This window comes from Gadus morhua, chromosome 16 (assembly GCF_902167405.1).
Source record: "Gadus morhua chromosome 16, gadMor3.0, whole genome shotgun sequence".
NCBI lineage: Eukaryota > Metazoa > Chordata > Actinopteri > Gadiformes > Gadidae > Gadus > Gadus morhua.
In genome coordinates this window covers 7,386,144-7,407,651 of record NC_044063.1, presented here as the reverse complement: position 1 = coordinate 7,407,651, position 21,508 = coordinate 7,386,144, and the positions used below count along the sequence as shown (strand labels likewise).

The 21,508-nt window shown below is 45.3% G+C and overlaps 2 protein-coding genes across 3 annotated transcripts; both read left to right on the top strand.

The window, feature by feature from the left end:
- Positions 1–1,845: 1,845 nt before the first annotated feature.
- Positions 1,846–12,697, top strand: LOC115560808 (flotillin-2). The gene is made up of 11 exons (XM_030380384.1): positions 1,846–2,114; positions 5,612–5,693; positions 6,470–6,560; positions 7,395–7,518; positions 7,893–8,011; positions 8,126–8,239; positions 8,438–8,557; positions 8,970–9,184; positions 9,528–9,711; positions 9,901–10,050; positions 10,278–12,697. The coding sequence occupies exons 1-11, from the start codon at positions 2,066–2,068 to the stop codon at positions 10,314–10,316; spliced, it is 1,287 nt and encodes a 428-aa protein (XP_030236244.1). The 5' UTR covers positions 1,846–2,065; the 3' UTR covers positions 10,317–12,697.
- A 278-nt stretch (positions 12,698–12,975) lies between these two features.
- LOC115560795 (protein FAM222B) lies at positions 12,976–19,961 on the top strand. Of its 2 annotated transcripts, XM_030380350.1 has the most exons (4): positions 12,976–13,139; positions 13,598–13,695; positions 14,359–14,486; positions 14,607–19,961. In XM_030380350.1, the coding sequence occupies exons 3-4, from the start codon at positions 14,405–14,407 to the stop codon at positions 16,913–16,915; spliced, it is 2,391 nt and encodes a 796-aa protein (XP_030236210.1). In that variant the 5' UTR covers positions 12,976–13,139; positions 13,598–13,695; positions 14,359–14,404; the 3' UTR covers positions 16,916–19,961. The 2 variants fall into 2 exon arrangements, with proteins under 2 accessions (XP_030236210.1, XP_030236209.1); XM_030380349.1 differs by lacking the exon at positions 13,598–13,695 and having other exon boundaries at positions 12,977–13,139.
- The last annotated feature ends 1,547 nt before the right edge of the window (positions 19,962–21,508 follow it).

The following is a 21,508-nucleotide window of genomic DNA, read 5'->3' as shown; positions in this document are numbered from 1 at the left end:
GTGGGAGCAATACGTGAGCTCCCCCATCTATGCTATGGATGATGCGTGACCTACAAATTGGAGAGAGTTTAGACTTAGAGGGTTAGAGGGTTTATGACCAGAAAATGAACTGCAGATGGTTTAGTAAGAGTTCGTATAAAATAAAGTACTAGCCTACTGCCATACAAGGAATACATCTTGTTTTTGTGATCGATGGCTCCTTTACAAGCTTTCCTTCTTCGTAAGGGACAGCAGAGCTCTGCCAGGGTCTCGTCAAAAAAATAAGACGTCTGAGATGTTTAAAATCCATCATAAAAGTCGGTCGCAGTAAGCCAAATGTAAAGAGGCTGCTAATGAAATGCTCCCAATTGTCACTTTATTATTAAACTATAGGCCTATTGCTTTGACATGTTACTTATCATGAGCTGCATTCATATCTGAATATATGCTTTACATTAGCAATTGTGGTATTTTAAACAAGTTAATGTATATTTAAGCGGTGTAGTAAGGTGCAGATACAAGCACGATATGGGAAACCAAGCACATAAAGCGATGTCCAGGAACATTTCCCGGGGCACCAAGCACCTAATGTTTTAATTGTAGGCCTATTTCAATAAAATCACGGAAACAAAATACAACAGTCCCAAACACACAAAAAATCCTTGTAACTTCTGTACCACAATGAGACTCCGTGGTGCCGGAGCTGTTTCTGTACAAAAAGTCCTACATTTACCATGATTTACGAGGCTGTGAGTTGGTTTGGTGATAGTTGTGAAATTCGATTTGCTTTTGTAACGTCAGATCTTTTTTTTTCTATGCTATTCGTTGTTAAGAGAATGTCACCATCTACTGGTTGAAATACTTAGCTTCTGAGAGTTTTTTTTAAAATAGATAAAGCTTGATTTGTTTTGTACGGAAGCCGAGAACGGCCATCGATTATTTTATTTTTTTATGCACTGTTCTCTCGTGATAACGACTTATTATCTCGTTATCTCGATATAACAAAGATCGTTTTCTCGTGATAACGACATATTTTTCCCCCTTCGTTTTCTCGTGATAACGAGATAATCCCTCCGTTTTTTTTTCCGGCACAATGCAATTTCTGCCTGTGTTAGACCTTGGTTGAAGTAGGTCCTGATGCGTTGATCAATAATGTGATCTGCCATTTTCACCTCCTTGGGACACACCTGGATCAGACAGTGGAAGCTCTCGTAGGCTGAAATCAGCACGATCACATTAACCAGCGCCAAAAGTCTGTCTGTTATATCGAGATAACGAGATAATTAATTCGTTATCACGAGAAAACGACCTTTGTTATATCGAGAAAACAAGATAATTAATTCGTTATCACGAGAAAACGACCTTTGTTATATCGAGAAAACGAGATAATTAATTCGTTATCACGAGAAAACGACCTTTGTTATATCGAGAAAACGAGATAATAAGTCGTTATCACGAGATAACAGTGCATAAAAAAATAAATAATCGATGGCCGTTCTCGGCTTCCGTAGTTTTGTACGCGAGCTCATGTACTAATTTTTTGTGTAGATGATGGCAGATCAGATGTAAGCCTTTACATCCTATTTAAGTACAAAAGTAAATATGGACGGGCCATTCGTAGAATTTGAAGTAAATCTAGTTGTACTTCTAGTAGTTTAAACGCTCAGAATTTCAACATTTTAGGTTGGGTGGGGATGGGGGAAATACAAGGGTAGTTGGTATATCAGACAATACTTCTTATTGTAGGGTAGATAATGATACATATCACATTGACAGACACCCATGTTTAATCCATGTCTGCTAAATGCCCTAATCATGTAATGTTTACAAGATGAGCCCAACATCCATGGATGGGCGTGTCTTGCTGTTGACACACGTGACGTCAGCTAGGGCACGTAGTGAGCGGCGCATAGGGCGGGGGCAGTTGTGTTGGTTTCTTCTGCGACGCGCTGTGTGGAGCTGTAACTGCTTTTCTCGTATCTACACTGTCGACTATCATCAAAGACCACAGGAATACAAGACCAAGTGTTACGTTGTCCAACCGTTCGTGCTGCGTTTTTCTTGTCGATAAACATCTCGAGTGAAAATGGGGAGCTGCCTCACGGTCGGACCAAATGAAGCCCTGGTCGTGTCTGGTAGGTGTCGCTCCTTCTCATCCTAGCCGCGGAGCTACTCACTAGTAGCCTTGTTTATCAGGATATCTATCGCTGTTGTAAACCACGGGACCCATGTGATTGGTGGTTTCCTGTCGTCGCTGTATGTGGAGTGGTTCCCCTCCCCGCGTATCAATGTCGAGCGGGATGTGCACTGCTTTCTAGTCATGCTTGCGTTTCAAATCCCTGCATGACAATCCCTTTAAAGACGCCAGATTTACGCGAGCTAAGCTAACAGTTGCTGTGTGTGTGTGTGTGTGTGTGTGTGTGTGTGTGTGTGTGTGTGTGTGTGTGTGTGTGTGTGTGTGTGTGTGTGTGTGTGTGTGTGTGTGTTGATCTGGAACGACCCTGGCACATACAATTACTCCGTTAGTTACTTTAAAACAGTGACTGTGTGTCTGTAACGTTATATCGTAGGCCCTTTGCCTTGTTTTCCAAGTTCATTTTCACGAATCCAGGTTAAGAAGTACGTAATAGGTTTAGAAGTGAACGAGGACCCAGTAAAATGTGTGATAACATGTGCTGTGAGACTTGGTCAAGCCCGGTGGTTCTTACTTGTTTCACAAATATTAAGCTATAATATCACCCAGATGATGGAAAATAGGGATTTTATTATTCTGGTCAATTTAATAGTTGGTTTGTGATAGCTGCTACATTTCTAGGGTCTGAATAGCCTCCATTGCCATTATGAAATAAAGACAACATACTTGATGAGAAGTTATTTTCTGCTAGATCTAGACAGATTGTCTGAATCCTTTACACTTCATAGACACCCTCATAATCCATATCCATCTACATAGGTTAAGCTATAGTTAACCTCTAAACTTCAGTCTGTTGCATATGGTCAGCAGGGTCCGTCATTACTATAAACAAGCCACCATGCTCTTCCTAAAACATCTTACGAAAGTATTAGGACCAACAACTCACCCTATGGGAGTGTCGGTCTCTAAATGCTGACCGTATTGTGATAATCCTAGACTATCAGCAATGAGACTTATAATTTCTTCAGCCCCCTGCTCCTCCTGTTCGACTGGTTGTTGCTATGTAATTACAGGTAGTGGTGGACTCAGGTGAAAGAAAGCGCTGTTTGCTTTAAACTACACATATTTAATGTTCAAGCTCTATCATTAGGGCTAACCTGGTGGTTAGCAAGGCTAGTACCTAATGGCATTGCTCCCTATTGTAACACGATTGGAGATTTGAAATTGCTATATATATTAGTGCAGTGGTTCTCAAACTTTGTTTACGGGCAGGTACCATCTTGAAGTTATTTCTTCAGCCATGCAGACCCTTTCATCAGCACAAAACATTTTGGAGAGGGAAACCCGTTTTTTTTTCATATCACTTCTTGTGACCCAACCTGATGTCTCTTTTATATAGTCAACAAAATAAATCATGGGTGGCTTATGACTGCTGGATTCAACTGCTTATTTCTCCCCGGAAAAGCACAAAGCCACAGAAGGGGGTCAGAGCTTGTGCATGTATATCAGCCTGACCACATCTAGGTGTTTCCGTTTTTTGCATTACTTTCTGCAGGTACTCATGCTTTCCTTTTTGCTGTACAGAATTTTCCAATTACCCCTTGCAATCCTTCAAAGTGAATCTTCAGTGAGCACCCTAGGGGTACCAACATGTGAGAAACACTTTATAAGTCTATCTGTTAGCATAGCTATTCGATCTGACCACCCCCTTAGGAGTTCAAGAGGCTCAGAAACCTGAACTCCCAATGGAAACAATATTCTCAAGCTCATACTCGTCAACAGCTCACAGTTTATTGTAGAAGGAATATATATTATCAGGTTAGAAATGTATTTACAGGTTGCCAGGAAGGGCTTAATTAGACAGGAAAGGCTCCCAGAAAGATTGTTATTTAATTGGGCATTTGAAATCAATTAGCTTATTTTATAGGTTGTGTGGATGGCTTGGTGGATCTTAAATATGTTTGAAGCCTCCCAGAATATTCTGGGAAACACCAGGGAAATAGGCTGACCCTCAGTTTAGTTAAATCTATAGATCTGCTTAAAAATAATAAAATCTGCTTAGTTTTTCTCTTTAGAACTACGTCAATGTTTTTAATCAGAGCGGTCAATCAGTTAGCGTGTTAGGGTTTGTTGTGCCTTATTTGTTACAATAACTTTTTTACTTCCATTAGATTCACATAGAAGAACGTAGAGGGAATCGGGATATTAAATATTGGGTTGTGCGCTCTGTAAAACCATTGGAACTCATACTAAGGTTAACCTCAAAACCTGCCTTACCTAAACAATGCCTCATCCTAGATGGTTCCCCTTCTGGGCAAACAGGTGCAACCAGTTCAAGCGTTTTAATTGTATTCCATGCAAAAAAATGTCTCTAAACAGACCCAAATTCACTTTTAGTTCTGTAACTGCTGTTCAATCTATGACCGCGTTTGCTCCTTGGTCTCCAATCCTCAGGAAAGATTCTTCACAGTTTAAGCATTGGATGGTAAAAGGATATACCCATACTTTAACTGCACCTCAGGTGGAAGGTTGATGGATCAGTAACTTTGGTAAACAAAGCGATCCTCTGTATAGAACAAGATTCTAATTGCATGTCAACAACACGTGTTGGAGATTTCTAAACACAATGTTCGGAAATCCTCCCAGATTGGATAATAGTCATTCATTTATTTTATTTTGTATAAATAAAGGCTATTCGATCTAGCTACAGTATGTTGCATTGGTTAAACACAAGGTGGAGAAAACATAAGTCCCTCTTGATTTTATACACGGTGCGAGAGCCGAGTGTAATCAGCTGGCAGTGTTTGGCAGCAGCATAAACAAACTGACTTTTGCTTTATTGGCCCAAGCTGGAATTTTCCACTCATCACATGTCATTTGGCTTAGGTTTTGGGGTTGAAGGTTTCACAATAGGCGCTTCGCACATGATTCGCTTTTAGTCACATGATGATAATGGAACAAACGTATGAAGTAAATACTTTGGCCTACATCTATGTCCCAGAACCATTGCTTTAGTGGGTTACTAGAGGCCCTGGTGAGTCTACACATGGGGCTATAGGTTAAACCATAAGCTGCCTATCAATGGTCAAAACCCTGTTTTGCAAATGAACGCCTCATTTACTCTCTCTCCCTTTTCTCTCTCTTCTATGGTTTGATTGTCCTCCACCTCACATGGTCACCTTGAATGGGAGCTTCTACTAAATGACTCAATGTGGTGCTATAACTCAACTGGTGGAGAATGCTTTTAAACGCCAGGATTGGGGGCCGGATTCACACTTCCATGCTCAGATTTTATGTACTCATAGACGCTTTGGATAAAATCGTCATTACATAATCATGTAAGATCCTGTTATCCCATAAAGCGTAAGTGTAATGGCCGAAGAATTTAAGTTGCATCATGACTCCCACTCTGAACGATCAGGATCGCACAGAAAGAGAAGGGCACCCTGTTTGGTTCTCCACTAACGGCCCCGTTGCTGTTCCCTTCTGTACCCGCAGGTGGGTGCTGTGGATCGGACCAAAAGACCTACATGGTGGGCGGCTGGGCCTGGGCGTGGTGCCTCATCTCCGACACACAGAGGTGACGCTCACTTATACGTTATCGATCATTCAGCAAAGCCAATCAGACGGTCTCTGGACTCTGACGCCCGTTAGGAAGGGTTTTTGTTGGCAACCTTTTAGTTAGTTAGGGAGTTACTTATTTATATCTTTGGCTGTTCGTATTTAACTTATTTGCTTATCTCTCAATGTTGTTTTTTTTCCTGGACTTTAGATTAACAGGTGAAATTGGATTTATATGTGCAAAATAAATGTTGATTTATTATCGCACATCCTAACCACTGTAATTCTTCTAATGAATTGTATGCAGGTTGGTGCATTCCTACCCCAGTGCTGTTTGACTGTTGCCCTACATGGATGTGTGAAATGTTCTGTAACCCCTCTCATAAACCCCTCGTTTGCTGTGACTGTCTCGCATCTTTGCAGTTTACAACATAGTTTGACTAATGACTCTAGACCACACTGCCAACGGTGGGCCACTTCCTGTATCGGCAGGGTTTTTCCCGTTGGCCCATTTCTTCTTCAGTGGTGTTTATTGCCTGTGTTGAGTTCCGCTTTCTCATTTTGTTTCATTGATGGAACAAATGAGGAATGTAAAATATGGTATATTTCTTTTAAAAGTTTAGCCATTACAACATGGTACTGAATGACTCCCATTCCAGCATTGATTCATGCGCTCACATTCTCACATTAATTCACTCACATTCACAAACTAAGTCATATGAAGCGTTGAGCCGTCCTGATGCTGCCAGTAGACCTTCCCGGTGCTCTGTGTCTCAACCCGTATTCCCCCGAAAGGATAACCCTGGAGATCATGACCCTTCAGCCCAGGTGTGAGGATGTAGAAACGGCAGAGGGCGTGGCCATCACTGTCACAGGCGTGGCTCAGGTAACACCTTTTGATATCACCTAGTGGCTCCTTGCACTTTTATCCGAAAGAGCTTAAAGGGAATTGCGATACATTGAGCAGCAAGTAGGGAGATAAAGGGAAATCTTCCTTATGGCCCTGACACACCATTCCGACTGCCGATCATCGTCAGAAAAGACAGTCGGACCATGGTCATGGCCGATTCAACATGTGAAGTCAGCGGAAAAGAACCCAGACGGGCTTGATAAGATCGCAGAAGGCTTTGACGACGGCCAATCGCACGGCTAACACCGAACAGACTCCGGTCACCGTGCTCGCCAGACTGTCCGACGACCGATAATCTGGTTGGTGTATCAGGGCCTTAAAGGGTTTTTGAAAGTAGTCTGCAGACTTTTGGAGTTTGACACCAAAACCTTTCAACTGTCTGGGAGTCAAACAGCCTAACGAATGGGGCTCTCAAACCTTTTCATTTCATGACCCAAAAGACATGTTAGGAATGTAGACCTATAGTATACAATACAATATTACAAATAAATGTCTGTGTTGTGTCATCAACTCAAGACTAAAGCGTCGTCGGTTAAAGACACACCTTCAAGTTGTAATGGGGATGCAAATCCCAGATTTGCTGGGCTGCCGCACCGAGTCAAGCCACGGCCCTATCGTACAACGGGGAAAAAGAACCATCAGAGTTTTCTGAGAGTCAGGCCGCTACCCACCTCCAACTGGCTCATGACCCATTTTGGGTCCCGACCCAAACCCGCAAGAGACAGTCGTGCTGACTTAACCACTACTGCCCCCCTGTTAAAGACACTTGGAGGTGAGATGTGATGCAAGTTTCTTGGTATATTTCTCCAGGTAAAAATCATGACAGACCATGACCTGCTGGCTATTGCCTGTGAACAGTTCCTGAGTAAAACGGTGACCGAGATCAAAGCTGTGGTGCTGCAAACCTTGGAGGGACATCTTCGCTCCATCCTTGGTAGGGACCTTTTTACTGTGCTTATAGGGGAGTGCTTGTACCGGAATGGCCTTGAGAGACCTTCCAGATACTCAAGGTTGTGTTTTGCAGTTAATTTCAGTCCGGCCCTGGCTGGACAGTTATGTATTTCCCAATGTTCAGGATTTGATTCAGAATTTGGCCACATTTCAGAGCTGCGTTTGCGATTTGTGGTTATGACCAACTATTGGCAGTCGCGTAACTGATTGACGTATTCACAACCAACCTAGCATTCATTTGTCGCTAAGGTCGGCAAACTCAAAGGGAACTAAGTGATCATAAGTTCGTTCGGGCACCCCACTGTGTGGTTGTTTCTAGATGTGGTGCCGAGCCTGTCTTGTGTTTGCACTTTGCAGGCACCCTGACGGTGGAGCAGATTTACCAGGACCGAGACCAGTTTGCTAAGCTGGTGAGAGAGGTGGCCTCCCCCGACGTGGGACGCATGGGCATCGAGATCCTCAGCTTCACCATCAAGGTATGGACAACAGTCACAGACACAACGTCAAACATAGTGACACCCAAGTATTTTCCCCTGCATGCCAACGCCAAGCTGGCTGCTCCTGAAAGTGTGCGTGTGTGTGTTCTCCAGGATGTGTACGATAAAGTAGACTACCTGAGCTCCCTGGGAAAGACTCAGACGGCGGCTGTCCAGAGAGATGCTGATATCGGTGTGGCCGAGGCTGAAAGGGATGCTGGTATCCGGGTACGTTCACACGGCTGTGTCCTAAGATTATTCATCAGCCATCAAATCATCCGTTCATCGACCTTCTGAACGTCAAACTTTATTTATAAAATGTTTTGCATGAAATCAGGGAGTAGGTAGAACCATAACCATCTTGGGAACCTGGGAGTACAGGTGTCGTAATGCATCCCCTGTCCCCGGCCCTCCTTCCCACCACAGGAAGCCGAGTGCAAGAGGGAGATGATGGACATGAAGTTCAAGGCTGACACCTTGATGGCCGACTCCAAGCGAGAGCTGGAGCTGCGGAAGGCCTCCTTCAACCAGGAAGTCAACACCAAGGTTTGCATCTTAGGTTTTATTTTGTTTATCCTGCCTCTAATGCATTATGGAGGCTGTGGCTAATTAGCGATAGTGGATACCATGGTTGCTAAGAGCTTGCTCATCCTGAGTATGGAGACGGGAGCATCGTGTGTGTGTGTGTGTGTGTTTGTGTGTGTGTGTGTGTGTGTGTGCGCGTGCATGTGTTCATGCGTGCGTGTGTCTGTGTGCGAGCCTGTATTCGTCTCTGTGCGTGCAATGCGTATTTCTGTGTGTTTTGTGTGTGCGTGCATGTGTTAAGCTGTGTGTTTTATAGAACGTGACAAGATGCAATTACCCTTCCTGGGTCCCGGACTGGACACAGCAGAAGGTAAAGTAGGACGGCAGTAACATTAACACCTGAACTCTTCTCCTCCACTGTCTCCTCCACCAGAAAGCAGAGGCCCAGCTGGCCTACGAGCTGCAGGGGGCGAAGGAGCAGCAGAAGATCCGGCTGGAGGAGATCGAGATCGAGGTGGTGCAGAGGAAGAAGCAGATCACCATCGAGGAGAAGGAGATCGACCGCATGGAGAAGGAGCTCATCGCCACCGTCAAGAGGCCCGCCGAGGCCGAGGCCTACAAGATCCAGCAGCTGGCCGAGGGACAGAAGTCAGTGTCTTTTCACACGCACCTCAACGTAGTTTCGTTCACTTCACTTGACATCCGCTTGATTCGGAACTTCGCACAACAGCACAGTGTTCTACCGAGCCCGGGAGAAAATTAGGCTCCAATCGTGTGTGTGTGTGTGTGTGTGTGTGTGTGTGTGTGTGTGTGTGTGTGTGTGTGTGTGTGTGTGTGTGTGTGTGTGTGTGTGTGTGTGTGTGTGTGTGTGTGTGTGTGTGTGTGTGTGTGTGTGTGTGTGTGTGTGTGGTCCGCACCTGCCTTATATGTATGGAACGCATAATGAAGGACCCATCTAGAAGCGGTGTTGTGTTATTGTTGTTCTGCCCAGGATGAAGAGGGTGCTGACAGCGCAGGCAGAGGCTGAGAAGATCCGGAAGATCGGAGAGGCAGAGGCAGGCTCCATCGAAGCGATCGGAAGGGCCGAGGCTGAGAAGATGAGGCTGAAGGCCGCCGCCTACCTGCAGTACGGAGAGGCCGCCCAGACCGCCCTAGTTCTGGAGGCCCTGCCCAAGGTAACGCATGCATGCACACAAATACATACACACACTCACGCATGCTTGCACACACATACACAACCTTCATTCAAGCTTACATGTTCAACTCGCTAGAGTATGATCACTGTGTTATCTCATTCGTTCCTCATACATACATTCATTCATTCACCCCGACCCACTTTCCCCCTCCCCCCTCCCCCTTTCCAGATCGCAGCAAAGGTGGCCGCTCCTCTGGCCAAAACCAATGAGATCATCATTATGACTGGCGATGGGAGTCGCGTGACTAGCGAGGTCACCCGCCTGTTGGCCGAGCTTCCGGTCACCGTCAACGCTCTCACTGGCGTGGACCTCTCCAAGGTAAGACTGCCGGCAGTCAACAAAGGCCGCAAAGGGTTTCAGGACCAGATCGCCACGGTGCATTGAAGAACACTGCCCTCAAACAGTTCCTGGAATTTACCGTTTCTTTGAATCCAGTGATGATATATTTGCTTCTCTGTGTATGTTTTTTTTAACAGATCCAGTATTTATCTACAGAAGTCGTGAATAAATATACAGTGATGCATGTCCTCTGCTCCTTTGAACAGATGCCATTGTTGCAGAAGATGACCAACGCTCAAGCCTAAACACAAGTGACGCCACATCAGTCCAACATCAGTTGTATGCACTCTCATAGACTGCCTTTTAATACACTTGAGGAATTCACTTGTTTTTATATACATATATATATATATATATAATACACATATATAAATATGTATATATATCAAACAAGTGGGTTTTGAGAAGACCTCTGGTGCCTTACTTTCTACAGGACCAGAAAATCAGCATGTACTGCTGCTCCTTTTTTTAAACGTTTTATTTGTTATCATCCTTTACATTTTTTTGTGTTTATAGTTTCTTGAGTTGTGCATTACGCTAAAGTGACATCGTTTTTTAAATGCTTGATAATTGGAGTAGGTCCTGTTACCCAACCCCTTACCTTCAAACCCTTTTTTATTGTTTTAAATTGATCCGTAGGTCAACATCACCATGGTAACAAGACTCCTTCTCTTGTTGTTATCTGCCCTGGTCTTTTGATTCATACTCACATGTCTCTCTCTCTCTCTCTCTCTTTCTCTATATTGGCTAAAAGTGAACCTCACTTTCCCCTCCTCAACTACCTTACTAACACTAGATTGTTTGTCTACAATCGCCATGGTTCACCCTGATGTTTTTGAAGCTTTGATCTCTAAACTCTTATTCAGGTTATTTTATTTATGTATGTGCATACATTTCGAATTAATGCAAGAGGTGCTCAAAATTTTTTTTGGAGGAAAAAAACTCTAACTGCACAAATGTCTGGCGTGGGGAACACATCACTTGCCAGAGATTTGTACCAAATGTTAGTTTTACTAATTTGTATCACAAGGACTTATGTTAGTCCTAGAAAAATTACACTTCTTATTCCTCTTTGGAAATCAAACTGAAAGGAATACATAATTTGTGTCAGCGCTATGTTGTGGTAAAGTCTTCTTATATAGATATTGAGTATATATGTTTTGTAAAATCTAAGTAAATTGGTCCCATATAAGGAACGTATCGGTAACGGGGTGTTTAAAGGAGGGAATGAGGGTGGTGTCAGCTTGGTTCTCCTAGGATGTTTATTGCAGCGTGTGGATTGTAGGGACAGTGAACGCTGCGCTTGATGTGAATTGATTGGTTTTGGAAGTAAGTGGCAAAATGGCTATGTTTGGTTCTTTAATTATTATCAAGCGAATAACTAGGTAATAGCAGAAGACTGTTGACATAATACTGTTCTATTCATAAATTCTTCTATTCATAAAATAGAGTCCAAGCCATGTTTCTACAGTTAATTGGTCTGCCTCATGCTTTTATACTTGTGCCAGAGATATATATATATACGTATACATATTTACTGTTCAAATACTGCTGGTCAATATTATCCTATTATATTCAATACTTTCACGTTTCTATGCTGTTCGGACTAGTAAAACTAACCCACTCTATCAGCCGGCTTCATTTGTATGAAACAAAAACATTGAAGGCCGTTGACGTTTAGGGACTGACTTCTGCAAGCTGTTCTGTTTAAGTCGTTTGTGTGGTGTTGCTTCCCGTTAACCTTCACTCTGTAATTAATGCATGGACACCCTTCCACTGATTAGTCACGTGGTGACTTGTGTCTCCAGATCCTTATAGGTTACACAGCTGCTATGGCTGTGTCCATTGAGCTCAAAGGCAACATTAGGACGTTTTCAGGTCATGAGCCATACCGGATGGACTCACGATCACAAAGCTTGTACTGTTTATTTTGTGATTATCTTCCCCTGTTGCTCTCTTAACGACAATCAGGAAGAATCCCCGATGGGCCCAACCTAAGTTCTTGGGGTGATCCATCATTAACTTTGGGCCTCACACCAAACGCATCCAGTTGATCTCTTAAGGCTGTAGTTGTAAGTTCTCAGATCCATTTAACAGGCATATGTGTGGGTGGGTTTGGTATTGGAAGTAATCCTTCAGCCTCTCAGGAAGCCACAATAGTATGCCCCGAGACATGCTTTACCCCCCTTAAAACCACTTACTAGTACTCACTCTGACACGGCCAAACGTAGAGTATTTTACGTTACTTTTAAACTCTTGTTCTTGGATACAGCATGAGTATGAGCCAAGGTGGAATGACATTGAGATTTTCAGTGTCAAATTATTTCTCTCCACTCCTTTCAACTATAGGGGTACTCCAAAAATACTGTGATGTTATTTGTTAATGATCGATTTATTGGATATCCTACCTAACACCTCTAGATCTAATGTATAGCTTTGATTCAAAACGTTTTTTAGAAGACACTGTGTGAAAATCTTTGTCCAATGGCTTATTGTTATTAGCTTGTTATAAATTCACATATCTCAAATGGCCATACGAGATTGTGCATGCCATCCTTGTGCTTAATTTGACCGTTTTTGACAATTCATTATTCTGTCGCTCAAATAAAACCTTAATCTAAAAGTCTCCGATGTTAAGTGTTTTTTTCTATTTGCGATGTGGATCAGGCTGCAATTATTTAAAACGTGGTTAAAGCTTGTTTAAGTCTTAGACCTGTTCGGTTAAAATAAATGAATATGATATAGATACTGGGAAATGCTTTTTTCTAGTTGTATTAATTTTGCTAGTGAAATAAAACAGGTGCACATATTTCAGAAAAATATCTGCTTTCCCACAAGATCCTTATATGGCGTGAAAGATTATCAGACAGGCGCATAGCATCGCCGCCTAAACACAGAAATGTGGTCCTCGTGCGACACATCTCTTCAGCGCATGCCCAGTAAATGCTGCTGCCGTATCCAGCAGCAGCAGAAACACCGAGGAAGAGCTGGGGATGGTCACTTTATTATCAAAAAATAGCACCGATATACCTCAACAAAATGAGAATCCATAACTCATACATTGAGATGTAAGTATATTCGTCGTGAATGTTGTGTGCTTCGTTATTTATGGACAGTCGGAGCTAACGCTAGCCCGACCAGCTGGCCTGGTCACACAAAGAAACCTTTACTTCCTATTGCCGTGCTTGTCTGAAGGGAAATCTCTTGTTGGACCCTTCTCACATTTTGTGTTTTTGAATGATCGGAAGGGCTGTCTTTAGAGTGTATGTGTGGGTTGCCTACGTGTTTGTGTCCGTGGTAAATAAAACGGCTCGCTGACCACTGGGAACTAGCTGCATCAGGTTTAGGATGGAGCGCTAACATTAGACAAATGCTAGGCTCACCCAGCTACGGGCTGTCTACACAGGAATGGGCTTTTTTAGAGTTGAATCCGACGGTGCAGCGGTAAATTGTCATCATAGAACCCGTTTCCAGGAGACGGTTGTGTGTAAATCTTAACACTAGCGTTTTGACTCCTGGCGTGTAGGTTTTCTGCCCCATCGGCCTTTTTCCATGCTATCATGTGATACTAAGACATACAGCTGCATGTCACTGTGATCTCCGCTTCCTGTGCTTCGATGAAAAGTAGGATCAACCGACCACCCCACCCAGAACCTCTCACTGCTACACCTTTCTCGTATGGCGTAACTGGTTCATGCTTGTTTTCTACCCCTTTATGCAACTTCGGCTTTACTTTAAATATACATTTGTGTCTTGAATTAAATTCTAGGTGATTAATTCAGTGTTGCATTCCAAGCATATGCCGAGAATTTCAATTGAATCTCGTAAAATTGACTGAATGTAAACTTCTATAGTACGTGCAATTTGGATAAAAAAGCCAATCATTTGAGGTTACCTCTTGCTTTTAAAGCTTTTCATTCCCTCTTTGTTTGGGCGTATGTAGCCTATAAAAAACGGTTGTCTAGTTGTTAATTAAACGGTACCTTGAAACTAGACACAACTAAGCCTTCTTTCAGTCTCACTGAGACATTAGGAAAGAACCACCCTCATGCTATTGTTAATAGCTTTAACTTTAATCTCTACTATAATAAAGTATTTTAATCCGCAACAGGGAAGGCCAGTGTCTCTGATGTATTGACCCGCCTATGTGACAGAATCAAGACTTAACAACTCGCAATATTCGCAGAGGTCATGCGGCTGCATGTCTCGTACAGAAACAAGGGCATGGTCTTTTCACGCCAACATATAGGGTTGTAAACATCTGACTGGTGACATTTTCTCCCACAGTGTGGTGAGGGGAGAGTAACTCATGCTGCATTAGTGGAACAGTGACATGCTGGCCTGCCTGCCAGCATCAGGTGACGCTTCCATTCATCTTCTCTCCCGCACGCAGATGAACACTGGGCTTCAGAAATGTAAGTACTTCCACCCCCCCCCCCCCCCCCACATAGCGTCTGTTGTCTATACCCCACCTTCCTGCTGTCATTACAGCTCTGTGCTCTTTCTCATTGGTGTTCTCTGTGTTTGTTTCCCAGGGGAAACTACAAAGAAAATGAGATCTTCCAACTACCCTACCCCAGCACAGTTGGACGCCTATGCTAAGAAAATTGCCAACAACCCGCTGACAATCCAGATCTTCCCAAACAGCGTCAAAGTACCTCAGAGGAAGCACATCCGGCGCACGGTCAACGGTCTGGACACGTCTTGGTCCAACCAGCGCCTCAGCCCCTACCCCTCTCAGGTCAGCGGCAGAGCAGGCCTCCTCGCCGTCCTGCGCACGCCTGCCAAAGGCATCAGAGACTCAGACGGAGGTCGCGTGAGGCTCCTCCAAAAGCCCACCACCACCACCATGAACCCCCACAACGGACCCTATGCCACTCAAAGCACTTTAAACCTCCCTCAGCCCTCCTCCGGCCTGCAGGGCCCCTCGATGCCTCAGGCCCTGGCCGCCCACAAGCAGCTGATGGCTCACCCACAGACACTACAGCAGCAGCAGCAGCACAACCTGGCTCATCCAATGAATCTACAGCAGGCCCAAGCCATGCCTCACGCTCTGCAGCAGCAGCGTATGGCTCGCTCGCAAGCTCTGCAGCAACAACAACAGCAGCAGCAGCAGCAGCAACAACAGAGCATGGGACCCCAGCTGCAGACCGGACAGCAACAACAGCAGCAACAGCAGCAGCAGCAGCAGCAGCAGCAGCAGCAGCAAACCCAGATCATGGCTCATCCCCAAGGCATGCAGAGGCAGCACAGCCTGCCCCACCCCCAGCAGCAGCAGCAACAGCAGCAGCTAACGGGGCCGCCGAGCCTGCCGCCCCAACACCGGCCTCCGCACCCGCACCAGGCGGCCCTGCACCAACAAGCTTTACTCCAACAGCCCGGGCTGACTCAGGATCTGCGCCACGCGCCGGACGGGGTCCAGCTGCCCGGCCTACAGCATTCCCAGGGGCCACCGGGCCCCCAGGCTGCCGGCCCGGGGCCCCCTGACAACAACGCTAACGGCCTCCAGCAGCAGCCCGTCGTCTTCGGACCCCACCGGAAGCCCCCCGATGCGGACGCCCCGCCAAACATCACCGTATCTACCTCAACCATCCCACTGTCTATGGCGGGCAGTCAGCACCAGAACCGGCACGGAGACCTCAATAGCATCGTGAACCAGATCAACCAGTTCTGCCAGGCCCGCGCGGGCATGGGCGCCACGTCGGTGTGCGAGGGTCAGATCGCCAACCCCAGCCCCATCAGCCGCAACCTGCTCATCAACGCCAGCTCCAGGGTGTCCAATCACAACCAGGGCCCCATGTCGGCCTGCCTCATGACGGGACCACCGGACAAGGCCCAGGGCTCTGCCGGAGCGATGCACCCACAGGCCAGCATGGCCGCCATGAGCAGCATGGCTGCCTACCACGCAGAGACAGAGAAGCTCCAGATGCAGCACATTCAGCATCAGCTGAAGCAGCAGCAGCAGTCGCTCCAACACCCACAGCTGCAGGCTCGTCAACAGTCGCACCAACACCCACAGCATTCAAACCAACACCCACCCCAGCAGTCGCAGCAACACCCTCACCAACACCCTCACCAACAGTCTCACCCGCACCCATCACAGCAACCACACCAACACCCGTTGCATCCACACCAACACCCCTCACAGGCCCAACAACAACAGCAGCAGCAGCAGCTGCAACAACTGCAGCAGCAGCAGCAGCAGCAGCAACAACAACAACAACATCAACGGCAGCAGCAGCAGCTCAACCTGCAGCAGCAGCGCTGGGCCCAGCACCAGATGGCCCACATGCAGCAGTCCCACGAGGAGGTCAACCCCTGCAAGAACCCCCGGATGGAGGCTCCCTCCGAGCCCGGCTTTCCCGGCTCCCGGAACCTCGGCTACCCCCACAAGCTGCCCGGCGCCGCGCAGTCCTTCCCGCTCAAGCATCCTCCGGAGAAGCCCCAGTCGTCGGCGTCCCCCGTCGGCGGCGGCCCCACGGCCGCCATGCGCTACGCCAACGGGCACTACATGCAGCCGCCCTGGACCGGCATCCCCGCCATGGGCACCGGTCCTCAGGAGCTCCCGGTCCCCTTCCAGGGACTGCCACCCGGGGCCGCCACGGACTGCAACCCTGGGGCAAAGTACCGGCCGGGCAAGGCGGACGCCGGCGGTCCTCCCAAGCTGATGCCGGGCATGGAGTTCCTGGGCGGGGACCTCCAGATGGCCGGCTACCACGAGCAAAGCCTGGACTTGGTGGAGAAGATGCAGAGGCAGCCGGGTCCCCCTCCTCCTCCCCTCGGACAGGTGCAGGACCCCGGCAACGGCCGAGGCATCCACGGCCACCACGCGGGCTACCGGTAAACGCCACACGGAAAGTGGGTCACGTTTCGTGCGTGCTGCGTCCCACAGTGTACCACCCCCCCCCCCCCCCCCCATTGTGCTGGTCCCGCGTCGCCTTGCACGTGATGGATTGCGTCCCCTTGTTGTACGTGCCGCAGGGGGGGGGCATCTCCTGGCTGCCCGGCTGCCCGCGGCTTCACAGTATTCCTCAGGTTGTGCGTTGTTTCCTTTGTTCCACATGAAGGGATTGAAGAGATTGTTCCACTGTTTTAAAATGGATTCCTGTTTTTACTGCAAACATGAATGTGCTGCTCTCTGTATTTATCTTATTTAAAACGAGATGTGGAGGACACTGTCGCAGCGATGACCTCGAGGGTGAATCGCGCAACGTTTTTTGTTTTTTATTTTAACGAAGGGATGCCCAGAAGCAAGATTTAGGCTGTCCTTTTGGTTTTATAATACTTTTTAATTTATCTTCTTTTCAAGATTGTAATCAACGATGGTTACGCATATTTTTCTGGATTTCCGGTTGGGCTTTTAAATACACTTAGAGTGTTGCTCCTGCGCTCGGGAACGGTGAACGATGGTATCAGTCCGGATCAGAGCGGTTCCTTGAATGGCCACATGGATTTTCAGAGCCTACTTCACGTTGCCTCGTGTAGGCAGAATGACAGAACTCAACACGCATGTAATGGATTAAATGCAAGCGCATTCATAAGGCAACAGCAATATATATTTCTCCCTGAAATTATATCTTCCATTTCCTCTTACGTTGGTCCAAGTGCCGTATCCTGTTAGGGTTAATTAATACTTTATATAGAGATGTCTTCAAAGGTTTTTATTCAAATTCTATTATTTTATGTTTTATGTTGTCGGTTACTACTTGATTCATAGTGGACATTTTGAATAGTTGGACAGGTGTAGGAATTAAATGATCAGTATCTTTTCTAAAACCTTCTGCTTATGTGCAATGGAAATGTTGGCTTTTACAGAATGGACTTCATAGATGTCAATGATTCTTAACTAAAATTGAAATGAAATCAGGAAAGGAAGCCTATTGTTATGGTTCGAGACTACTTCTAGCACCAATGTATTGCTTTAACATGTAGGACATTTCAAAATGGTAATTATTAGTGTGTCGTGCGTGAGAGAAGGCTCTTGACCTGCTTAACACTAGCCTTATCCTTTTTTTCAATGTATATCTACTACCTATGAAGAGAAAAGAACCTCCCCACTTTGATTACTGGTTAAATGGGCTACAGTCTAGCGTATACTCCTCCACTTTCTTACCTTTTTCTAGTATGACAATATAACAGGCCTTGGGGACATACTTCCCTGGTCCTCATAAGCCTTAATTATTCCAATAGTTATCCACTACACAACTCCTTGATTTAAACAATAACGTTATTTTGCAGGATGTGACATTAATAACTTCTGCTGTGGGTGTTACCTTTTCATTGTTTTATCTAGAGGAAAGACTTGAATTCAAAATGGCCTCCATCAGGAATGTGTAGTTGCTGTTTACTTCAACAAAACCCAGTTTCTTCCAAAAGAAAATGTCTCAACACATTAACCTATTATGGAAAAATTCCCCTCCACCGTGGTGTAAATTCTAAACACAAGTTCCAAAAGTTTGTTGGTATGTAGAACTGGGCTGTACCAGTTGTGTAAAAGTCCTGCGGCACCGGTCTTTCTTTCGGTTTTTCTACTTGATGGATGTTTTTTTGTTTTTTTTGGTTTAACTTATTCTCTGTTAACTGTTTCATGAAGCCATAAGTCGGTCAGAATGAGGTACCAAACGTGACATGTGTGACCATGGTCCCCAACCACCACCCTGATGGGCAGCAAGTGGCCAGGGTCAAGTGTTTTTAAGCGTGCTTTAATCGGAGGTCCTGTACTGTAAAACCCTATAGCTTTCTTCCTCTCTTCTACCTTCTGGGAACGGGAGGGCGAGCGTAGAGCGCCATGAAGCGACCCTCGGGGTTCAAGCCTTAGCTTTTTCACGATTCGGGTTTCTTTACTTTGGTTCCTTTTTTAGCGTTTTCTTTTTTCTTTTATGTGACATTTCTTGGCTCTGACGTGCCTGCCCCTTGAAGCTGCTGTTGAATCTTAACACTAGTCGTGTGTGTGTGTCTGCGCGCGCGTGTGTGTGTGTGTGTGCGCGTGAGTGAGTCGATTTGTTTCGGTGGTCATTTGCATACTTCTCGGTTTGACTCTGTTCAACTGTTAACCCTATCCCGAACCTCTACTTGATGATCTACTTGGAGTACTCTGCCTCATCTTTCGAAATCCTATCAAACTCGTCCAAAAAAATATAAACATCAAAGCGGCATAGTTCTCTCTTCATAACCGCGAGCCACCGGGGCCTGAATAATACAAATAAATGTAGCTGGTCGGTTGGATAATTCTCCGTTGGTACGTTGCTGTGCGTGTTTTTCATCGACGACACCAGACGTTGAAAGGCTGGGGGGTGAACTTGAGACCAGAGGGACATCAAACCTTTCCCTGAGCGTGGTTGTGCTCTGCCGTGCCGGGCCCACACAGTCATGTTCCACAGCTGTCCTATGAAGTGCCTCCGTGTTGGACGGGTGCTGCCAGGGGCCAAACGGGTCAGAGGGCTGGCGCGTGTGATGTGTGTGGATGTGTGTGTTGAGGGTCGACTGGAGGCTTTAGGTACTTGCACACAAGTGGTGCACACCCGAGAGCAAGAGGTGCACTAAAGGTGAATTACTGTTGGATTTTCTTGTTTTTTGGGGGGGGGGAGTCACGATACTTTGAACTACTGATACTGTGTCATGGGACACGGCCCCAAAGTGTGCCACATTTTCTAGACACTGTTGCAATGCGTGTTGTATAGGACTGTTTGCCGTCTGCTCACTGACCAAAGTGACCAAGCGCCCTTCTTTTTGAACCACCCCGGTCCCTGAAAGACCTGTGTGCGCTTTTATTTTGAAATATAGCTTGTTTTATGGAGGCGGAGTGGACAAGAGTCATCTGGTCTTCAGTAATGCCTGTGAAAATAAATTGTGAAGATGTGACTAGAGTAAAAATAAAAGACTAAAAGAGTCATTGTCCCCAGTTTTTTTTTTGGCCAAATTTTCAGGGCTATTTTGGGCCTGTGTTCATGGCCATATCATTTATATGTTGACCATGTATGATTGCACAATGTTATCCTAGTCGAATAGATGGATATTAATATAGGCTAAGTCTAATCGTTTATTTGTGATTTGCAGTTGATAACTAATAATTAGTTAATCAATAGGACATCAAATTATTTGTATCTTAACTGCCAGATCTTAAATAAAAGCAGTTAATGCAATGAAGTGGAATCAACAATATCCATTCACTTTAAAAACAAGCTAAAAAACTAATGTGATCAAATAAATGTTTTCTTTTGTCTGCAGTGAGTAAATGAAAGAAATGCAGTTTTCGAATAAAAAGGAGACAACCTATGCGTTTCAGATCAATATTGAAATCACATAATTTGATAAATCATGGTCAAAATGGTTTAAAAGAGCCTTGCTTATTGTTTTCACTCAAGTTAACACATGCAAATATGTATGCAATATCGTGTGCTTCTTCAGTCTGAAATTAAATTAGAAAGGTAAGATTTTATATTTTCTTCAGCTAACCATCCAAACCTGTATTACTTTCAGTTTGATTATAATGTCCTCCAGACCATGGTTTTATTTACTTTCAAACTATTTCTATAACAACCTAGGTTTCCAAAATGACCTAATTGTCCCACCACCCAGTCCCAGAGCTCAATGGACAGACTGGGAGATGTTTAGTTAAGGAAATGGAGACAGTCGTTAAGTTCAGGGCCAGACAGTAAGATGTTGGCCTCTAGGAATTCTCTTTTTTTGCATAGGAAACTTCCTTTCCTAACGAGATGACCCGGAAGTACTTGGAGGAAAGGTGTTTCGAATTCTAAAAATGCTTAGGAAAGGAGCCTCGATGCATCCTTTAACCCTCCTTTAGCATAGGTTACTACTGAGAAACCTTTACGAAAGGAAAGGAGATAGTGGTAACCCGTTATCCTTAATGGCGGCAATATTTAAAGCAACATGCCACCGACGAAGTTTACCGACTCTAAGCAAAGAAGCATGAGAGACGCAGAAAGAAGAGAAGAAAATACAATTGATAATAATGGATAGTAACTAATTCCAGAAATATGAAATTAATGAGTTAATTTATTGCGGGTAATTAAGCACACGATATACAACGTAAGATAAGAAAATGCCGACATCACATTTAAGAAAGACAGTTAATAAGTTGAGCCTCTTTTTTACCCATGTCAATTGGGATTCAAGTGGCCTAAAATATCCCCGTGGGCCAAGTCTGACCTAAGTGTTTCTCACTGTTGGCGATAACCTGATTGATATCAATACGCAAGAACGCATGGATCGAAAGAGCGCTTGTTGTAGTCCAACTTCGGTAAACTGTAGTTCAACGCTAGAGACGCTAGAGGTCAGCGATACTCGCCGTCGGTCATTGCCCGACGTCATTGGTCCCTTGGTTCAGTAGGCTACGTTTGCGTTGGTGTGAATGCAACCACCTCACTTTGATGCGCACTAAATCACTAAATCACTAATCACACTAAATCAGCCGGCC

What these genes read in the sequence shown, in the direction of transcription:
- LOC115560795 (XM_030380350.1), top strand. Translation starts at nt 14,405, where the DNA reads ATGCTGGCCTGCCTGCCAGCATCAGGTGACGCTTCCATTCATCTTCTC. An exon ending in GAACACTGGGCTTCAGAAAT is followed by an intron (nt 14,487 to 14,606) that starts GTAAGTACTTCC and finishes TTTGTTTCCCAG; the next exon opens with GGGAAACTACAAAGAAAATG.
- LOC115560808 (XM_030380384.1), top strand. Translation starts at nt 2,066, where the DNA reads ATGGGGAGCTGCCTCACGGTCGGACCAAATGAAGCCCTGGTCGTGTCT. An exon ending in CTCATCTCCGACACACAGAG is followed by an intron (nt 5,694 to 6,469) that starts GTGACGCTCACT and finishes TTCCCCCGAAAG; the next exon opens with GATAACCCTGGAGATCATGA. An exon ending in TCCTCAGCTTCACCATCAAG is followed by an intron (nt 8,012 to 8,125) that starts GTATGGACAACA and finishes TGTGTTCTCCAG; the next exon opens with GATGTGTACGATAAAGTAGA.